Here is a 24,183-nt window from a genome sequence, read left to right as displayed (position 1 = left end):
AGGGGAAAGGAAAATGAACCAAAAAAAAAAATATGACAGATAAAATACTAAATATAATCTTCTTCTCAATCAAACACTGAACAAAAATGAACCCAAAAGAGAATATTTTCTGACAGACGCTAATCATCATCACCAAAATTCATAATTATTAATTAACTAATTGATAATAATTTTAGACAATCATTAAAACAAAAAACAAAAACAACAAAAAACTCATCAAATTCAATGGCAAAAACCAAGTACTTCAAACAAGATCTATTAATAATCTCATCATCATCATCGGATGAATCTCATAAACAAAAACTCAAGGAACAAATGAAACTCAAAAAAAACACCAGGCAAATTCTGTCTTCAACATGGAAAAATTATTATTATTATCATCATCATCATCGAGAGAGAGAGAGAGAGAGATGAAAAGTTTTTTGAACTCATAATATCCATCTTATACTGATATGTTTGTCTATTTGTTTGTTTGTTTTTCATTTGTCCTTTCTCATAATGATAACTTATTATATTTAGTAAAATGATGATGATGATGATGATGATGAAAAAATCATTATGATATGTGTGTGTGTGTTTGATATATCAAAACATCCCAAGAGTAACAACCAGATGGAAGAAAAAAAAATGAAAAGAATTATTAGAAGACAATCCTGTAGTCAATGAACAAAAAATAAAAAACAAAACAGCAATTATAATGATGTCTGTGTGTGTTTTGGTTATTTGAACTTTTTCTTTTTATTATTTGGCTTATGTTTTTCATTATTGATTATTTCTCAATATATGGTTTTTTTTTCATTGCTACACCATTTGAATGATTCACGAATCAACAAATTTCATCATTCGATCATAATTGACTGATGATGATGATGATAACGAAAATGGAATTCGTTTAAAATGAAATGGAACCAAGCAAACAAACAAACAAGCGAAAATCTTTTTTTTCCCCATTCCAGTCATTCAATTAATCTTTTTTCCCGTATTTTTTTTTTTGAATTAATTTCAAACAAAACAAAAAAAAAATAATGTTTTTTTTTTCGGTTGGATTTTTATCGTTCTGTTCGTACGTACGTGATTTGCTGGAAATTTTTCTTTTTCTTGTTCTTTTTTTCTTGTTTTCCGGAAAATTTTTCAATCATAATTGAATTTTTTTGTTTTTTTATTGTTTTAAAATTAAAATTAATTTTCTACCGAAAAAAAACGATAATATAGACATTCGAAGATGAAAAGATTATCAAAAAAAAACTGAATATAATTTATTTCGGAATTCAAATCAAGCCAGTAGGAACAACATTAACAACAACAACAAAATGAGTAAATATAATTCCGGGTTATGTGTTATATAATTCAACGGAAAAGATGGATATATGAAAACAGAGAAAATTTTCTTCTTCTTTTTTTCTGTTTGCTATTGCTGTTGTTTTATTCGGAAATTTGATTAACAAAAACAGAATCCAAAAACAAAAGAAAAACAAAACAACAAACGAAACCGGTAAACTTTTATTTATTTATCGTTTTGTTTGTTTGTTTGTGTTGTTTCTGGAATATTCTCGATTCCAAAAATTCAATGAATAAATGAAAATCCGGTTGTTAATGATCTCTGTATACAGAACCAGTAGTTTTATTTTTGTTTTTTTTTGTTCCGTACATTTCAATTTGCATTCATTATGCAACTGATTGATTGATTGATTGATTGATTGATTGATTCAATCAATCAATCGGTAACAAACCAAACAAAAAAAAAGAAATAGAATTTCTCAATTTTTTTTAGAAATTCTGATTGAATTTCTTTCAGGGGGTTTTTTGGTTTTTTTTTTTGGAGGTGGGAAAGAAGAATCTGATTCAGAAAGAATTAAGAAAAAAGAAAAAAGTCAATGCCTGAATTCATAAATGGGGATTAAGAATAATTTGATATTTTTTTGTTTTGTTTTTGTTTGATAAAGTTCAACGACTGTTTTGTTTTATTGTTTGGTTTGAATGATGAATAAGATGCTTTGAAAAGTAAATACCCAGAAACAAACAAACAAACAAACACACAATACGATTGATCGATGAATCTAAATTTTTTTTTTATTTTTTTTTATTTTTTTTGGTTGATTAATCAATGAAATGTTTTATTTTTTCCATTTACAATAAATCATTCTCGATTGTTTGTTTGTTTGTTTTTTTTCTCGTTCGTATATTTCTATTGTCATTTCTTATTATCTATCAATATGTTTGTTCATTGATCTTTACTGATCGACTATATTCACAAATATAATCATTAGATTTAGTTTTCTTTTCTTCATTAAAGTCTTCTTTCAAGTTTGGATGGAGGAAAACAAAAAGTCAAAGACCGCGATTCTGATCATCATCATCATCATCATAGTAACAAAGAAATAAGTCTGCAAGTCATTAAGGGTTCACATTTTTTAAAGTAAAATTTCAAAATCAATTTTCGTTTTTTTTCCCTCGTTCTTTTTTTTGTCATTCCCCTTATCAATCGGTTCATTAATGAATATCTAATGATCTGATTATCGATTTGAACGAATGAATGATTTTTTTTAGGCAAAAAAAAATCTCTGTGCTCTTTTCAAAATGAACTTTTTTTAAGGAATTTTTGTCGTTTTCTGTTTTTTTTTGTTTTTGTTTGAAAAAGAATTCAAAAATTTAGGTTCGAACATTTTGATTGTTTTCAATTGTTTTCAAACGAAAAAGTTTTAACTGACCCATTTTTTTTGTTTGCATTGTTCAATCGATTCAATCGAGTGAAAAAAACGAATTTGATTAAAAATTTCAATTTAAAAATGTTGAATAGTGAAAAAGAATTTGAATGATTTTCGTTTTTGTTTTTGTTGTTGACAGAATAACTTTTTTTTCTTTTTTTGTTTATTTGGAAAAATATCGAATAGTAATGGATGCTGAAAAAGTTCAAATTCAAATGAAACATGAAAAACATGATCAAAAATCAATGGAATTTATCAAACAAAATGTTAAACAACAACAACAACAATCATCGAAAACAACGAGTAAAAACAATGAAATTGTCAAAAAAAATATTGATTCAAAGTCAAAACCAAAGTCAGATAACAAAAATTCCTTATTCACATGTCAACATGATAAATTAATCGGATTAGAAATGAAAAAATTTATTCAAAATATATTTATTAATAATATTGAATCAATTATTAATCAATGGTTACCCGAAATAATAATAGAATTAGATAATTTTATACAACAAAAATTATCACAAACAATAAACAATGAAATAATGTTTGAAAAGTTTATTGAATTGTCTATTAAAGAATTGAATGAAAATTTTCCATTTGTTTATAATGATAATAAAGATAATAAGGATAATTATAAGAATGATGTTATTAAACGTTTAAATAAACTTTATCAAAATGATAATACAATTGAATGTTGTTGTTCGTCAATGAATGAAAACAAACAACAACAATTTTCAAAAGGTTGTTATTATTGGCCAAATAAAAAACCAATATTAATGAATCGATTATATTATGAATTATTCAATCGATTACGATCAATATTTAAACGTATTGAACAAAAATTATGGAAATTAACAATATCTATTGAATTATTACGACCAAATATACAGGATTCAAATCAAACCATACGTCGTGCACAACGTATTCTATTGAAAAAATTAAAATTCATTAAAAATTCATTAATAAAATCAATGATTATCGAACCGAATACATGGCTGAATTATTCGCGTGAACGTTTAAAAATTCTGACGAAAATTTTCTCCTATCCACAAATCATTGATCATTATGAACAATTAAAATATTTTGAAAGACAACAATGTTTATATTTAATTAATGGTACTAAACAAATTATGTTATCATTATTAGTATTACATGATTTATTAATGAAAAATTATGATTATATTGAACATTCAAATTCATTTTATACTTGCACTTGTAAATCATCAACAACATCATCACGATCATCATTGCTACGATCATCATTGCTGTTTGGACAAAACAATTCCGATTCAATGATGATGTTTAACTAAAGTTTGATTGCTTTGAAAATATAAGATTTTTTTTTCTTGCTTAATAAATAAAAATCCAATTTACAAATGACTGAAAAAAAGAGGTGTTTATTTCAGGCAAATAAATATGTATGATGTTGATAATAGTGTGCGAAGTTGTGAAGTTGGTTGCCAAAAAAAAAAAAGACAAAATGACATGATCAAAATGTTCAATTATAAAATGAAAAGTCACTCTCAAACACTCCAAGTTTTGCAAATAAAAATTCGAAGAATTTTGTATTTTTCTTAATTTTCTTTCAAAATAATAATAATTTACTGTTGAAAATTAATTTCCAAAAACCTGATGATTGTGATGAAGAACTGATAAACTTTTTATGTTTTTTTTCTCTCCCCAAGAAGAAGAAGAAAACTTAATGTTTTTTTTTCGAAATTGATAAAATGAAAAATGATATTTTTACGGAGTTTGGAGAAAGAAAAAAAATTTTTAATCATCGTTTGAAATTGGATCGAGAGGAAACTGATATTAATTGAAATTTTCGGGACCCGAAAGTGAAAATTTCTTATCAAACTAATATGAACCTTTCTCGAAGTTTTCAGAAGAAGGGAAAAAAAGAATCCATGGAATACAGGCAATATGAATTATTGATACACAAGAATTTAGCCAAATGGAAAATTTTTTTTAAATAATTAAAAAAATTGAAATTGAAAAAAAAAAATGTTGGCTTCACTGCCATTATTCATCATGCAAATGATGTAAAATTTTTTTGCCTAATTTTGAATTTTTAATGATTTTCTTTTGGTCGTTTTGTACTTTTGTTGTTGTTGTTGTTGTTGTTGTTGCTGTTAATATAGGTAAAAAATTAAATTAATTTGAAATGAAATTAAGAATTTTCAAGAAAATTCTTTCATTTTTTTACAAAGGTTTCATGTCGAAAGAAATGAAATGCGCAAGAAAAATAAAAATAGACAAAAAAAACAGCCAACCAACCAAACAAACGACATTAGCATTCGAAACATTCTTCATTCTACGTTTTTACACAGAAGACACACTGTTGAAAAAAAAACATTAATCAAAATTCTGTGAATATTTACTGTTTGTTGTTGCTGTTGATGTTTTTGTTTACAAATTCATATTGCCAAAAAAAAAGAAAAAAGAAAAATCATTATAAATTATTCATACATCATTATATTAGAACAGGTAAATAATTGTATTGTAAGGCAACCGAAAAAAATGAATAAGAAAAAGTCAAAATCATTTTCATTCAATTTTGTTTGTTTGATTCAATTAGATTTGTTGTTGTTGTTGTCGAGGTAAACAAAAACAACAACGAATGAAATGAAAAAAAAGAGTGAAAAAAAAAATTCATTATTTGACAGTGGATTTTGAATGTTGAATTTTGAATTTTAAATTTTTTTTTTTGTTGGGTTTTTTACTCAATTTTTTTCAACTTTTGCTCATAAAATGTTTATTCCCTTCAAATGATAATTTACGTATGTTATTATTTCCTTTTCCTAAGATTCTCTCCTCCAAAAAAAAAAAAATCAAAGATGGGCGAAAAAACATTAATTTTTTTTTTCTCGTTGTTGTATGTCAATAATGATGATGATGAACAGAAACGAAGAGAGAGAGAGAGAGAGAGAGAGAGAGAGAGAGGGAGAGAGAGAGGGAGAGGGAGAGAAAAAAAGAATTCTGTGTAGGAGTCTCAGAAAAAATCGCAATAAAAAAAATTAGCCATAAAAATTCTTTCATTCACAATCTTTGCAATTCCAATTGATTTTTTTTTTTTTTTTTTTTTTTTTTTTTTGTTAATGGCAATCGATTTTTTTCATTTGTAACTCCCCTACCAATATTTATCGATAATTTTGTTCGGTGGGCTTCTTTTCGATGTTATTTGTAATGAACAGAAAAAAAATATAATGAATGTTTGTGCGAATAGCAAACATTTCAAAGGAAATTGTTAAAATTTTATCATCATGACTTTCATCTTAATAATAATAATAAAATTTCGTTGAAAACATCAATCAAAATTAACAAGGTATAACGTATTTGAACGTTAAAAACAACAACAACTTTGACAATAAATAATTTTGACTTTTCGATAACACACATTCATAATATTTTTTTTTTTGTTTGTTTGTTTGTATTTGCTGGTTACTTTATTATTTGTTATTCTGGATTCTGGATAATAATAAAAAAAAACAAATTATTTTTGTTATCGTTGTTGTTGTTGTTGTTTTGAATAGTTTGAAATCCCATTCATTCATTTGACAACAAATGATTAGCATTGAAAGCAAAAAAAACAATACAATACACCATTGCCATTATCGATTATTATTATTAATGATGATGTTGATTTATTTAGGTCGTACATACATACATACATAGTTTATCTATCAGTTTTGTTCATTGATTGAAAAAAAAATTTATTTTTCGCGAAATACGAATCGACAACAACAACCAGAAGAAACAATGTCATTTTTTTGTTTGCTATATAGAATATATAAATGTTTGCTTTGAATAAACAAATTGTATTCTTATACATTTCATTTCATATTATTTGTTATTTTTTTATTTTCTTCTTGCTTTTTTTCTGGTTCATTGTTGTTGATAAATGTCAATTTGTTTTGCTTTGTTTTTTCCTACAAAGGTTAATTTGTTTTTCCTTGGAAAAAAAACGAAAACAAAAAGAAATTCCAAAAATATGATTCTCAAGATAAATAATCAACAAATGTCAATGATGATTGATAATAATCAACCGAGCGATAATTATTTTATTTTTGCTTGAAATTTTGATTTTTTTTCGGTTATTCATTCATGAATTGTTTTTGAAATTGTTGAATTTCTTTTTTTGTTTTTGACATTGAAACTTGCTGTGCTTCGTGTGTTTGTGTTTGAAAATAAATGGATGATGATGATTTGCCAAATGTAAATATTTTTTTGAAAAAAAAATTGAAAATTAATTGAGATGATCCCCAGAGAATCAAGGAATCTTGTTATATATTTTTTTTCTATTTGTTCACATTCTCCTGCCAGGATTTAAACAGTCGAAAAAAAAGTGGATAAGAAAATTTCATTAAAATTTCAATTTTTTTTTTGTTATTTTCCGTTGACAAACTGTCATCATTTTATAAAATTCAAGTGAAATTTTCATTATCGAAAAGAATGAAACAAAAATACACAATATAACCGAATGAATAACAAATGTCATGTAACCGAAGGGCAAAATTCACATTTTTCCCTCCAATTCACTTTATTTGAATGAAAAGAAAAGAAGAAAAAATTAAATTATAACAAATTGAAATTCAGTTTTTTTATGTTCATCTTCGATTTTCGATATTTCTACTTCTTTTTCTTCATCTTCTTCAACTGGAATCCAAAAGAAAAAAAATCGAAAAGAATTATAATTCAAATGTTTTTTTTAGCTTTGTGTTTTTTTTCATTTCAATTTAAATACAATGTTGTTGTTATTGTCGTCATCATTATTGGGAAAAAAACTTTCAACTTGAAAATATCTTTTCACTTATCATCTTGGTTGGTTGGTTGGTTGAATGGTGGTTCCGTTTGTTTGTCGATTTCCGATTTTTTTTTCAATTTCTTTTCTTTTTCCCCACTCAATCTTTGTTTTGATTTTTTCCCCCTCACACGCGTTTTGTTTCCCCCATTCTATTAGCTGAATCTATACCGAAGACATTCTTCGATCGTTATTCCAAATCATTCTTATTTCAATTCATTCATTCATTTTTCTGTTGGTTAATGATATTAATTCAAGAATTGTTTGCTAAAAAAATTAATGGAATTTATGCTGCATTCAGAAGATTCTCAATTATTCTTGAATTCTATCGTGATAATTTGTATGGGGGAGGGGAGCAAGAGGGGGGAAATCGACTTGAACAACAACAAGAAAATTGGCTGATGTGTGTGATATTTTTGGTCATACATAATTATGGATGTTATGAGGAATTTTCAAGTTATTTGGAATTATGAATTTCCGTTGATTGTGAATAGAGAAAAGAAAAACCGTGTCAACATTAATAGTGGTTGTGTTTGAAAGAAGATGGTCGAATAATGAAAAAAAAAGTTTCCAATTGTTCAAGTGGTCTGTGTGTGCTGGCGTGTTAATGTGGGTGATAATTTCTTTTTCGTTGAAACAAAATTTCATTTTTTTCAAGTTGTATTTAAAGTTTTTTTTCAACGCATTGAATAGATTCTGTAGAAAAATTCTGTATGTTTTTTTTTCGTGAGAAATTTTCTATTAATCATATAATTCGTTTCCATTTGGAAAAACTTTTCATAAATAAACAATGAAAATTTTTTTTTTGGGTCAAAAAAAAAATCTTGAATTTTTCGTTTGTTTGTTGTGGCTGATCAATAAACATCAACAACATGTTCTGTATTAATACTTTTTGTTTTGTTTAATTCAATGTCAATTTCATTGACATTTTTTTTCTCCATTTCTCAGTTTTTGGTTTGTTTGTTTGTTTGTTTGTTTATCTTGTTTGGTTTTGAATGATAGAAAATGAAAATCTCATTTGTAGATAACCAAGAGAGAGAGGGAAAAAACCGAAAAACCCAAAAATTTGTAATTCATTCATGGCTTAATTAATTAGTGATAACTATTTGGATGGAAACAAAACAAAACACAAAGAAAGAAAGAAAAGAAAGAAAGAAGGAAAAAAACTTTTATATCCATAAAGCTTTACATGTGGTTGTTTTTCTGAATGAATGAATGAATGAATGATAGGATGAAAGAAGAAGAAGAAAAAACTTTGATAATCAATGTTTGTGTGTATTGTGAGGGGGCAAAAAATCAATTATTTTAACTATTCGTGATCCGTTTGGTTTATCCTCTCTCCCCCCTTAAAACAAAAAGATTAAAATCAATCGATCCTTTAATGTTTGTGTATGTTTATTTGGTTAAAATCAATATAAACAAGATGAAATTTTTCTTGAATGTAGATCAATTTATGATGGAAAAATAATAAAGAAACTAGAAGAAAGAAAAACTTTTATTTTTTTCGCTAAAAATTCCGAATTGCACATGCTCAAATAATTACTATAATAATTTGTTGTTTTGGTATTGAGTTTGCGTACAATTTATGAAAACAGAGATTCTTCAATAATGATGATGATGATGATGATGATGATAAAAACATTGGAAAAAATTGTTCGATTGATTCAGTTTGAAATTTGACAATTTATGAAAACAGATTCTTTAAAATCGTTAAAAAACAGTGGATATTTGTTTTTGATATGTTTGATAATGCGTTTGGTTGTTTTCATTTGAATGAATAAAGAATTTTTATCAATCAAATGATTTTCTTCGTTGTTTTTTTTTCTAATGTATGAATCGACATTTGTAAATCGAAATTTTCTTCATCTGTTTGTTTGCCATGACAACATCAATCAATCGATAGTTTTTTTTTTGTTTGTAGTGAAAATACGATTATCATCAACATCATTCGTTATAAACAAGTTACAAAAAAAAACTCGAACAACAAATGACAAAATCATTCAGGCAAGTATATTTTAATATATTATCTATTGGAAAACAGTGAAAAGAAAAATTCGTTACTAAAATTGTGACTATAAAAAAAAAAATAAAAATAAATAAATCCGAAGTAAAACGAAAGTCTTACCCACATTTTATATACAAAATAATCTTTATGTGATTAACATTGATGTAATAACAGCAACAACAACAACAAAAAAAAAAGAAGAACGAAACTTTTACATCATCCAATATATCGAATATTGGAGCAACAAACAAACTGAATGCCAATGAACTTTGAACAAAAAAAAAACCAATTATTTTTTTTTTATATATAAAAATAAATGTTTGATTTTGATTTTAAAATAAAAGTTGTCCTTTTAAGAATTTGGGAATTTCTTTTTTTTGACTGACTTTTTTTTAAAAAATTCATGAAAACCCAAAATTAAATTTTCTATTCTGATTTTTCTGTGATTCTCTAGACTATAGACTATCTTTCTCTTTCATAGTCATATATGTTTATTTATTTATTTTTCTCCAGACTGAAAACATAATAATAGGTCCCAAATGAAGAAAATATTGTCTCATAAGATTCAAAGATCATCATAATAATGTTAAATTTAATGAACAAGATGTATTGATTTTTGGGGATCCAGGCAATATATAAATCATTATAATTAATAATTAATGATGACAATGATGATGATGTTTGGAATGGATAAATAAATTAAAATGTTTATTTTCTAATGAACCAAAAAACAAACAAGCAAACTTTTTTTTAAAAAAACTTTTCAATATTTCAAAATAAATGAAAAATTTGGTTTTTTGAAATATGAATTTTCTATTCTGTGTTTTTTACGGATTTCAAAAAGAGTTGCTTAACCTGAATTCATTTTTTGTTAATTTCAATTTTTGAAAACAAAAAACATTTGTTTTTTTGCTTTTTGTCAGACATTCATGCATGAATGCAATGTCTAATGTGTATGTGTTCGTCTAGCCTGAAAAATCCTCCGTTTATTATTTTGTTTTGTTTGTTTTTGCAATAAAAACATCCATATCATTTTCTTTCTTTCTTTTTCTCATTTTACATTTGCATTTTGAATTAATAACTTCTTCTTCTTCTTTTTTTTTTATTTTGCATATATCGCATTCCCCGAAAAAAAATAATTTGTTTTAAACTGAATGAATGAAAAAAAATTCTTTCAAAAGTCATCAAGTTTCTTGTTGTTGTCGTTGTCGTCACTATCCTGAAATTAACAAGTACATTTTGTTTTTGTTTGTTTGTTTTTTGAGTGTGGGAAAAAAAGTTCCTCGACCTGTTTTTTTCGACTACAACTTCAGAATGAATTCGTGACTTTGCTTTTCTTTTATCTCGTTTATTCTGTTGTTGTTGTTGCTATTTCTAGCCCGAAAGCAAAAAAAAAGCATCAAAAACAACAACAAAAACATCGTAAACAACAACAACACTAAATGTTTGACATTTTGAAAAAAAAATTTTATACCGTTAACAGATTTTTCTTTTAAAAAAAGAAGAAGAAAATTTTTCTTCTTCTGGGTTACGTGAATGAAATTATTAACACTTTGACAAAAAAGACAAAAGTCGATGAAATTCGTTCATTTTTGTTTTTGTTTTTTTGCTGACTTTTACCGAATGTAATGATGTAACTGATAGATCAGTCAGTTTTTCCCAAATGGTTAATTTAATTTTTTGGTTCAATTAGAAGTTTTTGTTTGCGATTGAATCAAACAACCTGTCATATGATGATGATAGTCATGAATCAAAGATGAAATATTCAATTTAACACTTCATACTCCATTGATTTAATGAAAAATCCATTATCAATTATTTTTTTCTAGTTCAATCACCCCTGAATATCACCCCTAAATATCATCTAAATGTCTAAGTGTTAAGTGTGTTTTATTATATCATGAATGAATCCAGACTGATTTATTATTTTTCCAATGAAATTTATGGTCGTTTTGGTTGAAAAATGTCATCAACAACAGACCAAAAAAAAAAAAAAACAACTGTATCATCATTATTTGACCATTATGGCCATTATGTTTGGATTTTGAATGAAAGAAAAACGAAATTCGTTTTTTAATCTGTTTGTTTGCCCTAGAAAACAACAACAAAAAAATCCAAATATTTGAAAATTCTACCATGTGTTGTAAAAATTTCAAATATTAATCGTTTTTTTGATTCATTTTCAAATGATAAAATCCAAATTGAAATTGATTTTTTTGATTTCAAAATATTTTTGTTCAAATAAAAGATTCATTTATTCATTGTGCTTTTGTTGTTGTTGTTGCTGTTTTTTTTATTATTATCTAATCATTGCAGATGCAGTAGCTTTTTGTTGAATTTTTCAACAAATAAAAAATTCATTCATAACATTTCATAAGTCAACAACAACAACAACGGAAAAAAAACATGGCACTAAAATGAACTTGTTTTGACGGTTGTCGTCGACGACGACGACGACGACAATCATGTGATGTTTCGCAGTGAAAAAAAAGTGTGTTAGAGGGAGAAAGGAACAGGGGAATTAATGAATGAATGAAAAAATCTTTCAATAAATTTTCATCAAATAAAATTGACATTGAATTGGTGCAACAACAGAAAACAAAACAAAAAAACAAAACAAAAAATCAAAAATCAAACAAACAAACTCAATTGATTTCTAGATGTTTCTCGAAATTCATTTTTTTTGATATTGATTTTTTCCATTTATATTGATAATTATTATGACATTTTCCACTTTCTTTTTTTCTTTTCTTTTCTTAAAAAGCAGAATTCCATCAATAATGATAATTTTTTCTCGATAAATCAATTTGTAAAATTGGCTATTTTATAACGATCAATCTTTATTTGTCTTTATTTACTACCATCATCATCATCATTATCATCATGTCATTGTTTGCTGATAATAATAATAACCATAGTTTAATTCTGCATCCATTATCATCATCATCATCAAGTCAATCATTATTTGATTGGCAATCATCATCATCATCAATGGAAGATTTGATCAATAATAATCAAACTGAATCAACAATTTCATCATTAATGAATATTAATTGTTCATTTAATGAATTAACATCATCCGCATCCGCATCCGCATCATCATCGCCTACAACAATAATATTATCAACATTTTCTGCTTGTAATTTACGTTATTCATTATCATGGACAATAATATTAATTATTGCATATTTAATTGTATTTTTATTTGGTTTATTTGGTAATATATCTGTATTATGGATTGTTTGGATGTTAAAACGTGAAAATAAATGTAGACAATCTGGTGTTGCAATTACAACAACTGCATTCAATTATAATAATCCAAATCAATTTAATAATGGTGAACAAAAAAATTATAATGGAAATAATCATCATTCATATACAAAAGATAATTCTTCTTGTACAAATTTACATCGACTTAATGTTCAAACAACAACAACAACAATAACAACAGCAAATAATCGTATAAATTTATCACCAAATCCAAGTTTTAATTCGCATAATAATTATAATAATAATAATAATAATAGTAGTGGTGGTTCAACACCACAATATCATCATCAAACAGTTTATTATCAATCATCAGTACCATTGATTACAATAAATCGTTCAAATCAAGTTTTTTATCGTTTTGTTTGTAATTTAGCATTAGCTGATTTATTAGTTGTATTATTTTGTTTAATACCAACATTAATTGGTAATATTTATCTACGTAAGTATAAATAATTATAATTTATACTAATTACAAAATGGCCTACTTTTTGTTACTAATTAACCTAAAAAAAGATAATAGTTACATTTGTTGAATTAATTTGTTAATTTCTTTCTTTGTTTTCCCGAATCAATCGATCAATCGATCGATCAATATTCTTTTCAATAGCCTGGGTTCTGGGACGATCAGTTTGTAAAGCAGTACCATATTTACAGGGTGTATCGGTTAATGCTTCAGTTTATACATTGGTTGCCATTTCAATTGATCGGTAAGTTGTTTTTATTCTTGTTTCTAAATGATCCATAACAAAATTTAATGATGATTGAAAATTAAGGCTAATTAAGCATGATTTTTATCGAGGGGAAACAAAAAACAAAAAAAACATAATAATGATATATGGGTGTATGTCCGGAACATAAAGCCAATATTTTTTTATTTGAAATAAAAAAAACAGAAATGGATTTTACGTGATCATTTCAGAATCATTATACCAATATAGGGAGAGAGAAAAATAGTGGATTGATGATTTGTGAAGTGAAAGGATTTTCAGGGAATTTTTATTTTGCTGTTGTTTTTTTGACTTTCCAAATGACAATCAGGCACAACACAAATGAAATAAAAAAAAGCAACGAATTGAACGCGCACACAAATGTAATAAAGACATAAATATTGTTTGGTAAATGAATGATGATTGAATGAATTGGACCAATCTGAAAAAAATTCTGACAACAGAAAAAAAACATTTGAAATTTTCTGGCCTGTATTTAATGAAAATGTGAAACAAAACGGAAATTTTTTTTTTGTTTTTTATTTTTGATTTTTTTTTTTTTGATTTTTGTGTGTTAAGAATCCAAGCCAAACATTTCAAATTTTCATTCATGCACGAATTGAAATATTATACTGTACGGAAAATGGTGAAAAACTAACGAACGAAAAAATAACCATTGTACAATACGTTTGATGATGATAATTATTGGCGAATGTGGAGAAAAAAATCATGTGGGAAAGAACTTATGATTCCATTTCACCCCTTTCGGTTTTTTTCGATCATAAAAATAGAATTGAAAAAAATCATTTCTTTTTTTTTTAAAAAAAAAGTTGAATTTAGATCTGAATTTACTCAGAAAAAAATCACACTTATTATCATAAATTCGTAGGAAGAAAGGAAAAAATGTAAGAAAATTTGAACAAACAAAATAGAAAGAAAAAACCCCACCAGAATATTCATCAAGACGATGTTGCAATGGGGTGTGTGTGTGTGTCTAATTATCTTCATCATTTCTTTCTGACAATCAAAAAAAAAATTGACAACAAAAAAATTTTCCCAATAAAATCAAACGATGAAAAAAAAACATTACAAACACACACACATAGAGAGAAAGAAACATAACACCAAACAAAAACATGATAATAATTTTTTCAACATTGTTTCAAAAAAACAGAAACAGAAACCACACACTGAACATTAGCTGATTAATCTTTTTTTTTCATACTAGGAATTTAGAAATCAGTGTTTCTCAAATTTTCTTTTTTTTTTTTTGACTAAACGAAGAATCGCTTGATAAATATTGTGTGCTTGTTTGTAAACGATTAATATTACAAAACAAAAAAAAAATCGCTGTAATTTTATATATATGGATCATTAATTATATAAATATTTTTTTTTTTGTTTCTTTCATGTAATTTGTAACTTTTGATTTGAGATCTGGTTTCTTTGGAACCAGAGATCTGATTGTATTAGTGTGTTAGTGTGTTAGTGTGTGTGTGAGAGAGAAGAGATGAAAATTACATTCATTTGATGTTTGGTTAGTTTAGTTTAGTTTTTTATTATTATTTTTCAATCAAATCGACAACAACAACAACAACAACAAAATGATTGGAAATAATTTTGTTTTGTTGTTTTTTCCGTTCTCCGTAAAACAAATTCCTATGTCATTAAGTGATGTGACAGAATAGAGAGAGAAAAGAACCGAAAAAGGCAAATCATGTCAACATAAGTGAATTGTAATGAAAAAAAGCGATAATAATGATATAAGAAATGAGAATTTGAAAAGGAGAAAAAAATATTGAATTTTAAAAGAATTTATGCAAAGAATTTTTCTTTTTTTGTTCTAAACTTATGAATTCTTTATTTTTTTTTCATTTCTTTTTTTTTGGCCTTGACGTTCCTTATCCACCATTCACACAACACTTAATCATAGATTCTATGCAATTTATTATCCATTAAGTAAAAAATGTTCAACAGTAATGTGTTGGACAACTATAATACTGATTTGGTTATTCAGTATGATTATATCATTTCCATGGATTGTTTATTTTGATGTTATTACTATTAATGTTGGTAATGATTATTCAACAACAACAACAACAACAATAACAACAGCAACAGCATCAGCGGCTACTAGTACTAATAGTAATGGTCCATCAATAATGACAACATCAACAGCAGCAGCAACAACAACAACAATTCCTTTCGAAATTGAAACAAAAACTGAAACATCAGCTGCATTAGATATAATGGTTTCAATATTTGAAACATCTGCCAATAAATTTTCAGATGATTATAATCATCATAATCATCATCATCATCATTCTTATCATCATCACAAACATCTTAATCCACATCCACATCTTCATCATCATAATCATCATCAACATCATCCAAATGATAATCAAAATCAGGAAAAGATTTCAGCATCATTTGTACGGCAGCAGCAGCAGCAGCAATCGACCACAATTCAGGCAAGTTTACTTTCAAAAAAACTATTTCATGAAAGATTTTCAATATTACAAAAACTTCAGAAGAATTTCTTCTTTCTATTTTTGTTTTTACGGAATTAACAAAAAGTTTGAAATGAAAATTGAAAAGAAGAACAAAATGATTATAATCGATGATTATGATATTATCATTATTATCATTATTTTGAATAATAATGACAAAGGAACAAAAAACTTTGTATCAGATTTGTAAAAGGGAGATTTTGAAAAAAGTTTTTAATCTGGACATTGAATTTAATTCCGGTTCAAAATGATGAAAATATTTTTTTTTCAACCATTAGTTTGGATTAGTTCGTATGGGTATTTTCATGTTCAAACACCCTCTGTCTTTATTGGAGAAAAAAAAATTTCAATTTTATGAACAAATTGTCGATTCTATTCAATCTGATGCTGATCATTCTTGATTCATGATTCATGATTAGATTCTTTTTTTCCTTCCATAGAAGAATTCTATTCAAAGGAAACAAAAAATATTTCAAAAGAATCGGCAACAATGAAATATACCAAGAATATGAATATGAAATTCTATTGAAATGAATGAGAATGACAAAAGAAGAAAACAGAAGTAAAAGTAGGCGACAAAACTATCTGGGACAACAACGAAGAAAATCTTTTACTATCGAATCTTTTTTCTTTTTTCTTTTTCGTTTTTTTGAAATTCATGAATTCAGAAACGATTTTTTTCTTGTTTTGTTTTGTTTGGTTTCCAATGTTGAAAAAAAAGGAAAAGATTCATGCATGTCCATCAACAACAACAATTTTGACATTTTTTTTCAACAAAACTTGCACAATGTTATTATTCATCGATGACAGACACTACTAAGCTAACTTTTGATTTGATTTGTTTGTTTGATTTGTTTGTTACAAAACTACATAACAAAAATCAATAAACTTTCGCTGACCTATGAAATTTGATTCACTTCGTTTGTTTTTTTTTCCGATGAAAATCTCATATTTCCACTGGAAAAATATGTAAAAAGAGAAGTTATTGAAAAACCTTGAAAAGAAATCCAAAATATGATAAAACAAACAACAAAAAACATTATTAACAAAATTCCAGAAATCATTGTTTTTTGTTTCACATTATAATTACATTATAAATTAATTAATTAATTTTAAAAAATTTTGATTGAAAAACAAACAAACAAACAAACAAAATATTCACCCATAATCAATGATGTTTATGAACAAAAATATTAATTCAACAACAAACAACCGTTAAACCATAATTTATTTAAGCATCTTCAACGACATCGATGAAGATGGATACTATGTTTCAATTAATTTTTTTTTGGTTTTTTTTATTTTGGTTTTTTGATTTTCTGTATTTTATGAGATTTTTCCTTGGTAAACAACTAATAATTTCATAAATTTGTTGACGTCAAGAGGAATTTCCGTCGCTGCTGCTGCTGCTATATTTTCATCAATGATGATGATGAAGATGAATTATAATTGATCCAAAAAAAAAAGAAAGAAAAACATGTTTATTGAATGAAAAGTTTCTCTTCTTTTTGGATTGCTTGAGCCTTTTTCTATCTGTGTTTTGGTTTATCCTAAAAAATTTTGTTTACATTTTTTTAACATTTGATGGATTTTCCCTGTTTGTTGTTTTTTTGTTCTTGACATCATCATCATCATCATTTTTTTTACAAATCATTATTTCTGAGTGGTAAGGGTTAATGCAACATCCGATGATGAAAAGGGATATGCTAAAAGGATTGATTCTTGTTTACCCAAATAATAAAAAAATAACCATTCAGAATTCAATTTTTATTCTCTGTTCTGTTTAATCATTATGGAAAAAATTGATGATATTCAAGAATGATATTGGTGAATCAAAAAGTCATTTTTCTTTTTTTGCTGAATGAAAAAACAAAAATGAAAAGATATACTTCTTCTTGTGGTGGCAGTGGCGGTGGTGGTGGAAAGGGAAATGATATACTCGTGAGATTATTTTCTGAAAGTTATCTCTATTAATTTTCTATTTTCTTCGTATGATCTTTGGGTTCAAGATCTATTTTTGTTTTCTTATTGTTTTTGATGAATACTAATGATGAATACTAATGATACGATACTATTTGACTTCCTCAATTTCTTTCAATTTATCTTTATTGTTTCTTTCTCTATATATATGGCCCTTTTATTCTAATGAATTCCTTCGGGTAAAAAAATTTTACTATTATCGATAAATGATATTCGTTTTTTTAAAGGAATTCTTTTATTCAGTACGATAATGAATGAAAACAAAAAAATCTTTTACAAAAAGAAGAAATTGTGATTAGTAATTTCAACGGAAACAAATATAAACAGACAAACAAACAAGAAATTTTGTTTCATTTTGAGAAAACAAAAAGTTAAATTCATTTCATTTTTCTTTTTCTAAGAAAAATGTTTTCAAACAAAATTGAAAATTGAAAACATTCCAGGAATTCTATCGTATTAAATCCTAAAATCCATTAGAAAATGACGAAAAAACAAAACAAAAACAAACAAACTTGACAAAAAAAAAAACACTGTTTATGTGTATCATGTTTATGCATCCTGTTAATAAACAAGTATGCTAAAATCAAAGAATCGTCATTGTTCAAATCATCAGAAAAAGCCAAAACAAACCAAAGAAAAAATGAAACAAATGAATTATCATTGTTGTTATTGTAATATTAGAATGTTGTTTTCCAGGGAAAAGTTGTTGTTGTTGTTGCCATTACTTTCCTCTTTCATCCACTAACGACCAAAACAAACCCCAAACAAAAAAATCGATATCCGGAATTTTCGTAGATCAATTTCATTGCCAAAAATCGATTACATTAAAATGAATTTTTTTTCATGATAAAAATATGATCGACAAAAATCGATCTTCTATCGATCGATTTTATTTGGTCGTATCAATCTCACTTCCCACACACACAAACACAAACAGACACGATTTTACACAATGTCAATGACATCTTTGAATGGAGAAAAAAAAACCTCCAAATGATAATAACCAAATATAATAAACTTTAAGTAATAATCATCGTTATCATCGTCATTATTATTATTGACAAAGAAAAAAAAACATATTAAAAGGTTGTTATTATTACTATAGTAAATGCGGGCAACAAAGTTATATATTTTTACCCGTATTTACCCGTATAAGTAATGTTTAAAGTAAAAAGTAACAAATCCAAAGATCCAAACCAAAGAGAGAGAAACCCAAAAAAATATTGACCATTTTTATAAAAGCTATCATCATTATGATCATCATGAGTAATTTGAACGATAAGATAATAATAAAATGTATTATAGTAATGTAGACTTTAATGTGAATCCATTCTATAGAAATAAAAGAATATTACAACTTGAATCATAAATCAAAAATGAAAATGAACGAACAATATTTTTCTATCTTTTTTTGGCTTATTGGCGTGTTATATATGGACAAAAATTATGAACAAACAAACGGCGCGAAAAGAAGAGAAAAAAACATTATCCACAATGTCCACCCAGAATAAGAATAAGAAAAAGAAAAACATCCGATTCCGATATCAATAAAGAATCAATTTATTTATTGTATAACTTTTTTATATACTTTTACAAAAATCAATGTTGACATTAAATAAACCTTTAGGCTTTATGGATTCTGGTTTTGGGTTTTTTTTTGGTTTTTTGGTTACGAAATTTACAAATAATGGAAAATTTGTTTGGAAAAAAAACGATTTACATAACTTTTGTTTTTTCCTCTACAGATCACATTACAAACAAACAATAATCATATGATTAGTTCAAATTGGTTTTAAGTATTTGAGAAAAAGTTATTTGAAAAAAAAATTTAAACTTTTTTTTCAAAATCCAGTGCGCATGATCAATTCGAATGTTTTTTTTTTGTTGTTCGTAATGGTGCAATGAAATGAAAAAATTCTCACCAAAAAAAGTGATCAAAATTGAATTGAATTTCTATTTAATTAAAGTTTGATCAAAATTGATTTTCGTTTCGTTTTTTCCCCTCGGTGAAAATAGAACAATTTTGTCTATTTTGCGTCAATTTCTTTATAAATTTTTAGCGCAAAAAAAAAAATGCAAGAAAAAATCCAAATTTCATTGGAATTTCAAAATGTTTTTCTTTTCGCTGAAATGAATTTATTTAAATATTTATGACTTTTTTTCTCGTTGTTGTTGATGAAATGAATCACCCTGAAATTCACACTTTTTTCCTCATTATTCCATAATAAAGATAGATTTTCTTTAATTTTTAATCAATTTTTTTAAAAAACATATTTTTTTTCTTCTTCGAAAACAGATATGTGGTGATCAATGGCCAAGCACAGGAATGGCAAATGCACATTTTTTAATTGTAAATTTAGGTTTACAATATCTAATACCATTAAGTATAATAGCATTATTTTATATATTAATATTGAAAAAAATTGCTGAACGTAAATTACCAAAATTAGCCAGACATTTACCATCAAATATTAAAGATGGTAATAGACAATCATCATTAGTTATTGAACGTTCAAAAGTAAAAGTATTTAAAATGTTAATTGTATTGGTATTATTATTTGCATTAAGTTGGTTACCATTATATGTGATATTTTTTATATTAAAAATTGGACCACAAATTGATGAACAATCAATTTTTATGCAAATATTACAAGATTCGGTGCCGATTGCACAATGGCTTGGTGCATCTAATAGTTGTGTAAATCCAATTTTATATTTTTTTTTCAATGCAAAATTTCGTTCATATTATCGTACAACGTGGCTTAAAACATTTAATTGCCTTCCAATTATACGTTATCGTCATCCACGTACCGGTAGCGGTAGTAGTATTAATAGTTGTGCTGGTGGTAGTAGTAATGGTGGTGGTGGTGGTAACAACGGAGGAGGTATTGGACATTCAACCAATAATATCTATCATTATCAATTACATTCAAATAACCAACAGCAACAGCAAAATTATTCAAATTTCAATAAACAAACATTTCAACCGACTGATTTTAATAAATTACAACAACAGAATAATAATAATAAAAATTTACAAGAAAAAAAATTATTATTATCTGTAAATGATAATCAAATGATAATTGATAAAAATTTAACATCATCAATGATTATTTTAAATAATAATGATCACCATCATGATCATCATCATCAATCATTACAACATTCATCATCAACATTAAATTTGCCAATGTCAGCGATTACAGCTGTTTAAAATTGATTATTTTTCGTTTTATAAAAAAAATCAATATTTTTTGTCTGTTTTTGGTAAGTAACATTTTTATTTTTTCTCGAAAAAACCACAAAACACACAATTAGTTTTTTGTTTTGCGAAAGATATTATAACAAGACAATGTCTACTACCCTTGGGATGATAATAATTCCATATTGTCTATGATCATTATTAGAATCGATATTTTTTTTACTAATGATAATCTTTTTTTCGTTTCATTTTTTATAAGCAGTCTTCGATAGCAATTCGGTTTCTCACTTTTTTTCGGACGAAACTATGTTTTTCAACCACAAATCCAATGGATTGGACGAAAAAGGAATCACTCTGACCAAACAAACAACAGATTTGATTGTCAATTTTTTTTCACATACACAAACACACAAAACAAAACAGACCATTACACTAATTAATAATAATGATGATGATCTTTATAACGGAAAAAAAACAAGTCCGAATTTCACAATGTGAAACAAACAAAAAAAAACCCAAATGATAATCCCATTCAAGAATTCTGGATACACAAAAATATTTTTTCTTTCGAAAGAAATTCTGGCTAATTTATCATGAAAATTGTGAAATTTTTTCATCATCATCATCATCATTATTATTCTTTGGATTTATCATTCGAATATTGTTTTACTTTTGTTTTGGAAAATCAAGAAAAAAAATCTTTATTCATTCGTTGACGTTTGTTATTTTTTCCTTTGACTTTTTTTACATTCAAAAAACAAAACAAGAAATTTCCCGAGAAACATCTTTAAAAAAAAATATTTTATTTTTCAAAAAAAACCATAAAAAACAAAATAAGATTTCAAAATACAATTGGAATGTTATTATTATAAAAATATAATTGTTTTACTTTACTCTCTTTATCTATCTATCTCACTCTCCCTACTTTTCAATCGTTTGTTTGTTAAATTGTAAATAAATAAATAAAAAATCATTAAATTTTTTTATTTAAAAATTTTAAAAATAAATCTTTTGTTTCACTTGGTTTATCCGTTGCACTTGAATGACCAGCACCACGTACAGTAGCAAATGTTAAATAACCACCATTTGATTCCATTGATCGATAATTATGATAAAATCCACCAATCTTATTATTATTATTATTCAATTTCCAATATGTATGATTATTTATTGGTAATAAACGTAAATCTTCAATCGACCATTGTATACCGATAAAATTACAAACAACATCCAAATCACCAGCAAATATTAATCCATTAATACCTAAATCAATAAGTTTCAGAATTTCATTATGAACAGTAAATTTTTCACGATCATAATCGACTTTATTACAGAATGCCCAACGAAATTCTAATGGTACATGTAAAGATTTTTTGACTGATTGTTGATTTAACCAATCAGTTATTGGATGATCATCCAATAAACATGGTAATGGTAAAACTATTTTATTAAATTTTTTTAATGATTCTTGCCAATAATATTTGGTTGATTCATCATCATTATCATCATCATTTTGTTTACAATCTTTATTAATATTATATAGATTTAAATCAAATGAAGTTACATAATATTCAATCATTTTCATTGCATCTTGACAATAATATGATAAATCATTTTCATTATTACAATTTCTTTTCATCTTTAAATCATTTGGTTGACTCAAATATGATGACATTGGTTTACGATGACCATAACAAGGACAAAATTTCAATATATTTGACCAGGTTTTTGTATCAATAATTCCATGTGAATAAAGATAAAAAAATTGTGATTCCATATTCGTTTGTAGATTTAATAATGGATTTCCTAATGCAAATCCTTTCAAACGAATTGTTGGTAAACGTTGTTCAATAATTAATGTTGCTAACATTGGTATAAATATACCTGCATAACTTTCACCGGCAATATAGAAATCATTATTTTTTAAATGTGGAAATTTTTCAAAAAAATTTTTCAATGCCGCTAAATTATTATATGCAGTTTCATTATCATCAGTTTGATAATTTTGATCTAATTTATAGGAAAATCCAACCTGTGCTGGTGATTCAATATATAACATATTAACATGTGTTGTCCATGTATTTGGATTATAATCAATAGTAAAATCTTTATTAATTATAAATGGACCATTTTCTTCTAATGCACCGACTAATGAACTACAACCAGGACCACCATTCAACCACAATACTAATGGATCATTTAATGGTTGATGTTCACTTTCGAAAAACCAATAATGAAGATAAACATCATCTAATGCTGTTAAAAATCCTGAATAATGATTGAATTTTGGTTGAAAATTAAGACCATTTAGATTGTTCACTAAATCAGCATTATTATAATTATCGGATATTAAACGTTGTTGTTGTTGTTGTTGATGAAAGGTTGATATTGTTGATGAATAATTTGTGGCAGTTAATGTTGATAACAATGCTGCAATATTCAAAAGGCTCATGTTTTTCGTTGTTTTCTTTATCCAAAAAAATATCGATCAATTTGAATCGAGGTGAAAAAAAGGAAAGAAAGAATGAAAGAAAAACATTGAATGGAAAATAACGGACAAACGGAAAGTCGAACACAAAATCATATTTCAATCATCATCATCATCATCATCATCATTTATCATCACTATAGTGATTCAATGACATTTTTCCAATCGCCGAATGATATGTTTACGTGTTTAATTATCACTTTTTCCATTAATGAATAATGAATAATAATAATAAACAAATTCAGAACTGAACAGATTTTTTGTTTTCGTTTGTTAATGATGATCTTAATCATTAAATGTACTCTATGGGTTAGTTTTTTTTGTTAAAACGAATCATACGAGTTTTTTTTTAAAATTATCTTTTATATAATAAAATTACCGAGTAATTTAATTTTTATTTAGTTTTTTTTTCAAATCACCATTAGATCCTATGATGATCATCAATCATAGGATGATTGACAGTGTTTTAACTTAACGGTTTTTTTTCGCTAAACATTAAACAAATTTTT

The 24,183-nt window shown here is 25.9% G+C and overlaps 3 protein-coding genes across 5 annotated transcripts; 2 read left to right on the top strand and 1 right to left on the bottom strand.

The window, feature by feature from the left end:
- Window positions 1-1,846: 1,846 nt before the first annotated feature.
- Window positions 1,847-4,018, top strand: LOC142646074 (uncharacterized). Of its 3 annotated transcripts, none has more exons than XM_075824088.1 (3): window positions 1,847-2,173; window positions 2,274-2,416; window positions 2,892-4,018. In XM_075824088.1, the coding sequence occupies exon 3, from the start codon at window positions 2,894-2,896 to the stop codon at window positions 4,016-4,018; it is 1,125 nt and encodes a 374-aa protein (XP_075680203.1). In that variant the 5' UTR covers window positions 1,847-2,173; window positions 2,274-2,416; window positions 2,892-2,893. The 3 variants fall into 3 exon arrangements, with proteins under 3 accessions (XP_075680203.1, XP_075680204.1, XP_075680205.1); XM_075824089.1 differs by having other exon boundaries at window positions 2,268-2,416; XM_075824090.1 differs by having other exon boundaries at window positions 2,089-2,173; window positions 2,294-2,416.
- Window positions 4,019-12,267: 8,249 nt separating this feature from the next.
- On the top strand, window positions 12,268-22,164 carry LOC113798751 (uncharacterized). The gene is made up of 5 exons (XM_027349330.2): window positions 12,268-13,223; window positions 13,392-13,491; window positions 15,425-15,965; window positions 20,281-21,251; window positions 21,449-22,164. Exons 1-4 carry the CDS (start codon window positions 12,398-12,400, stop codon window positions 21,196-21,198), a joined length of 2,385 nt encoding a protein of 794 aa, XP_027205131.2. The 5' UTR covers window positions 12,268-12,397; the 3' UTR covers window positions 21,199-21,251; window positions 21,449-22,164.
- Window positions 21,973-23,979, bottom strand: LOC113798750 (lysosomal protective protein-like). Its single transcript, XM_027349329.2, has one exon. The coding sequence runs from the start codon at window positions 23,636-23,638 to the stop codon at window positions 22,160-22,162; it is 1,479 nt and encodes a 492-aa protein (XP_027205130.2). The 5' UTR covers window positions 23,639-23,979; the 3' UTR covers window positions 21,973-22,159.
- Between the last annotated feature and the right edge of the window lie 204 nt (window positions 23,980-24,183).

The sequence above is a fragment of the Dermatophagoides pteronyssinus genome, unplaced genomic scaffold (assembly GCF_027571235.1).
Source record: "Dermatophagoides pteronyssinus isolate colony J.1.1.1.1 unplaced genomic scaffold, Derpt_VIB-CSIC_2022.12 sq0047, whole genome shotgun sequence".
Taxonomy (NCBI): domain Eukaryota; kingdom Metazoa; phylum Arthropoda; class Arachnida; order Sarcoptiformes; family Pyroglyphidae; genus Dermatophagoides; species Dermatophagoides pteronyssinus.
This window is presented reverse-complemented; position numbering and strand designations above follow the sequence as displayed.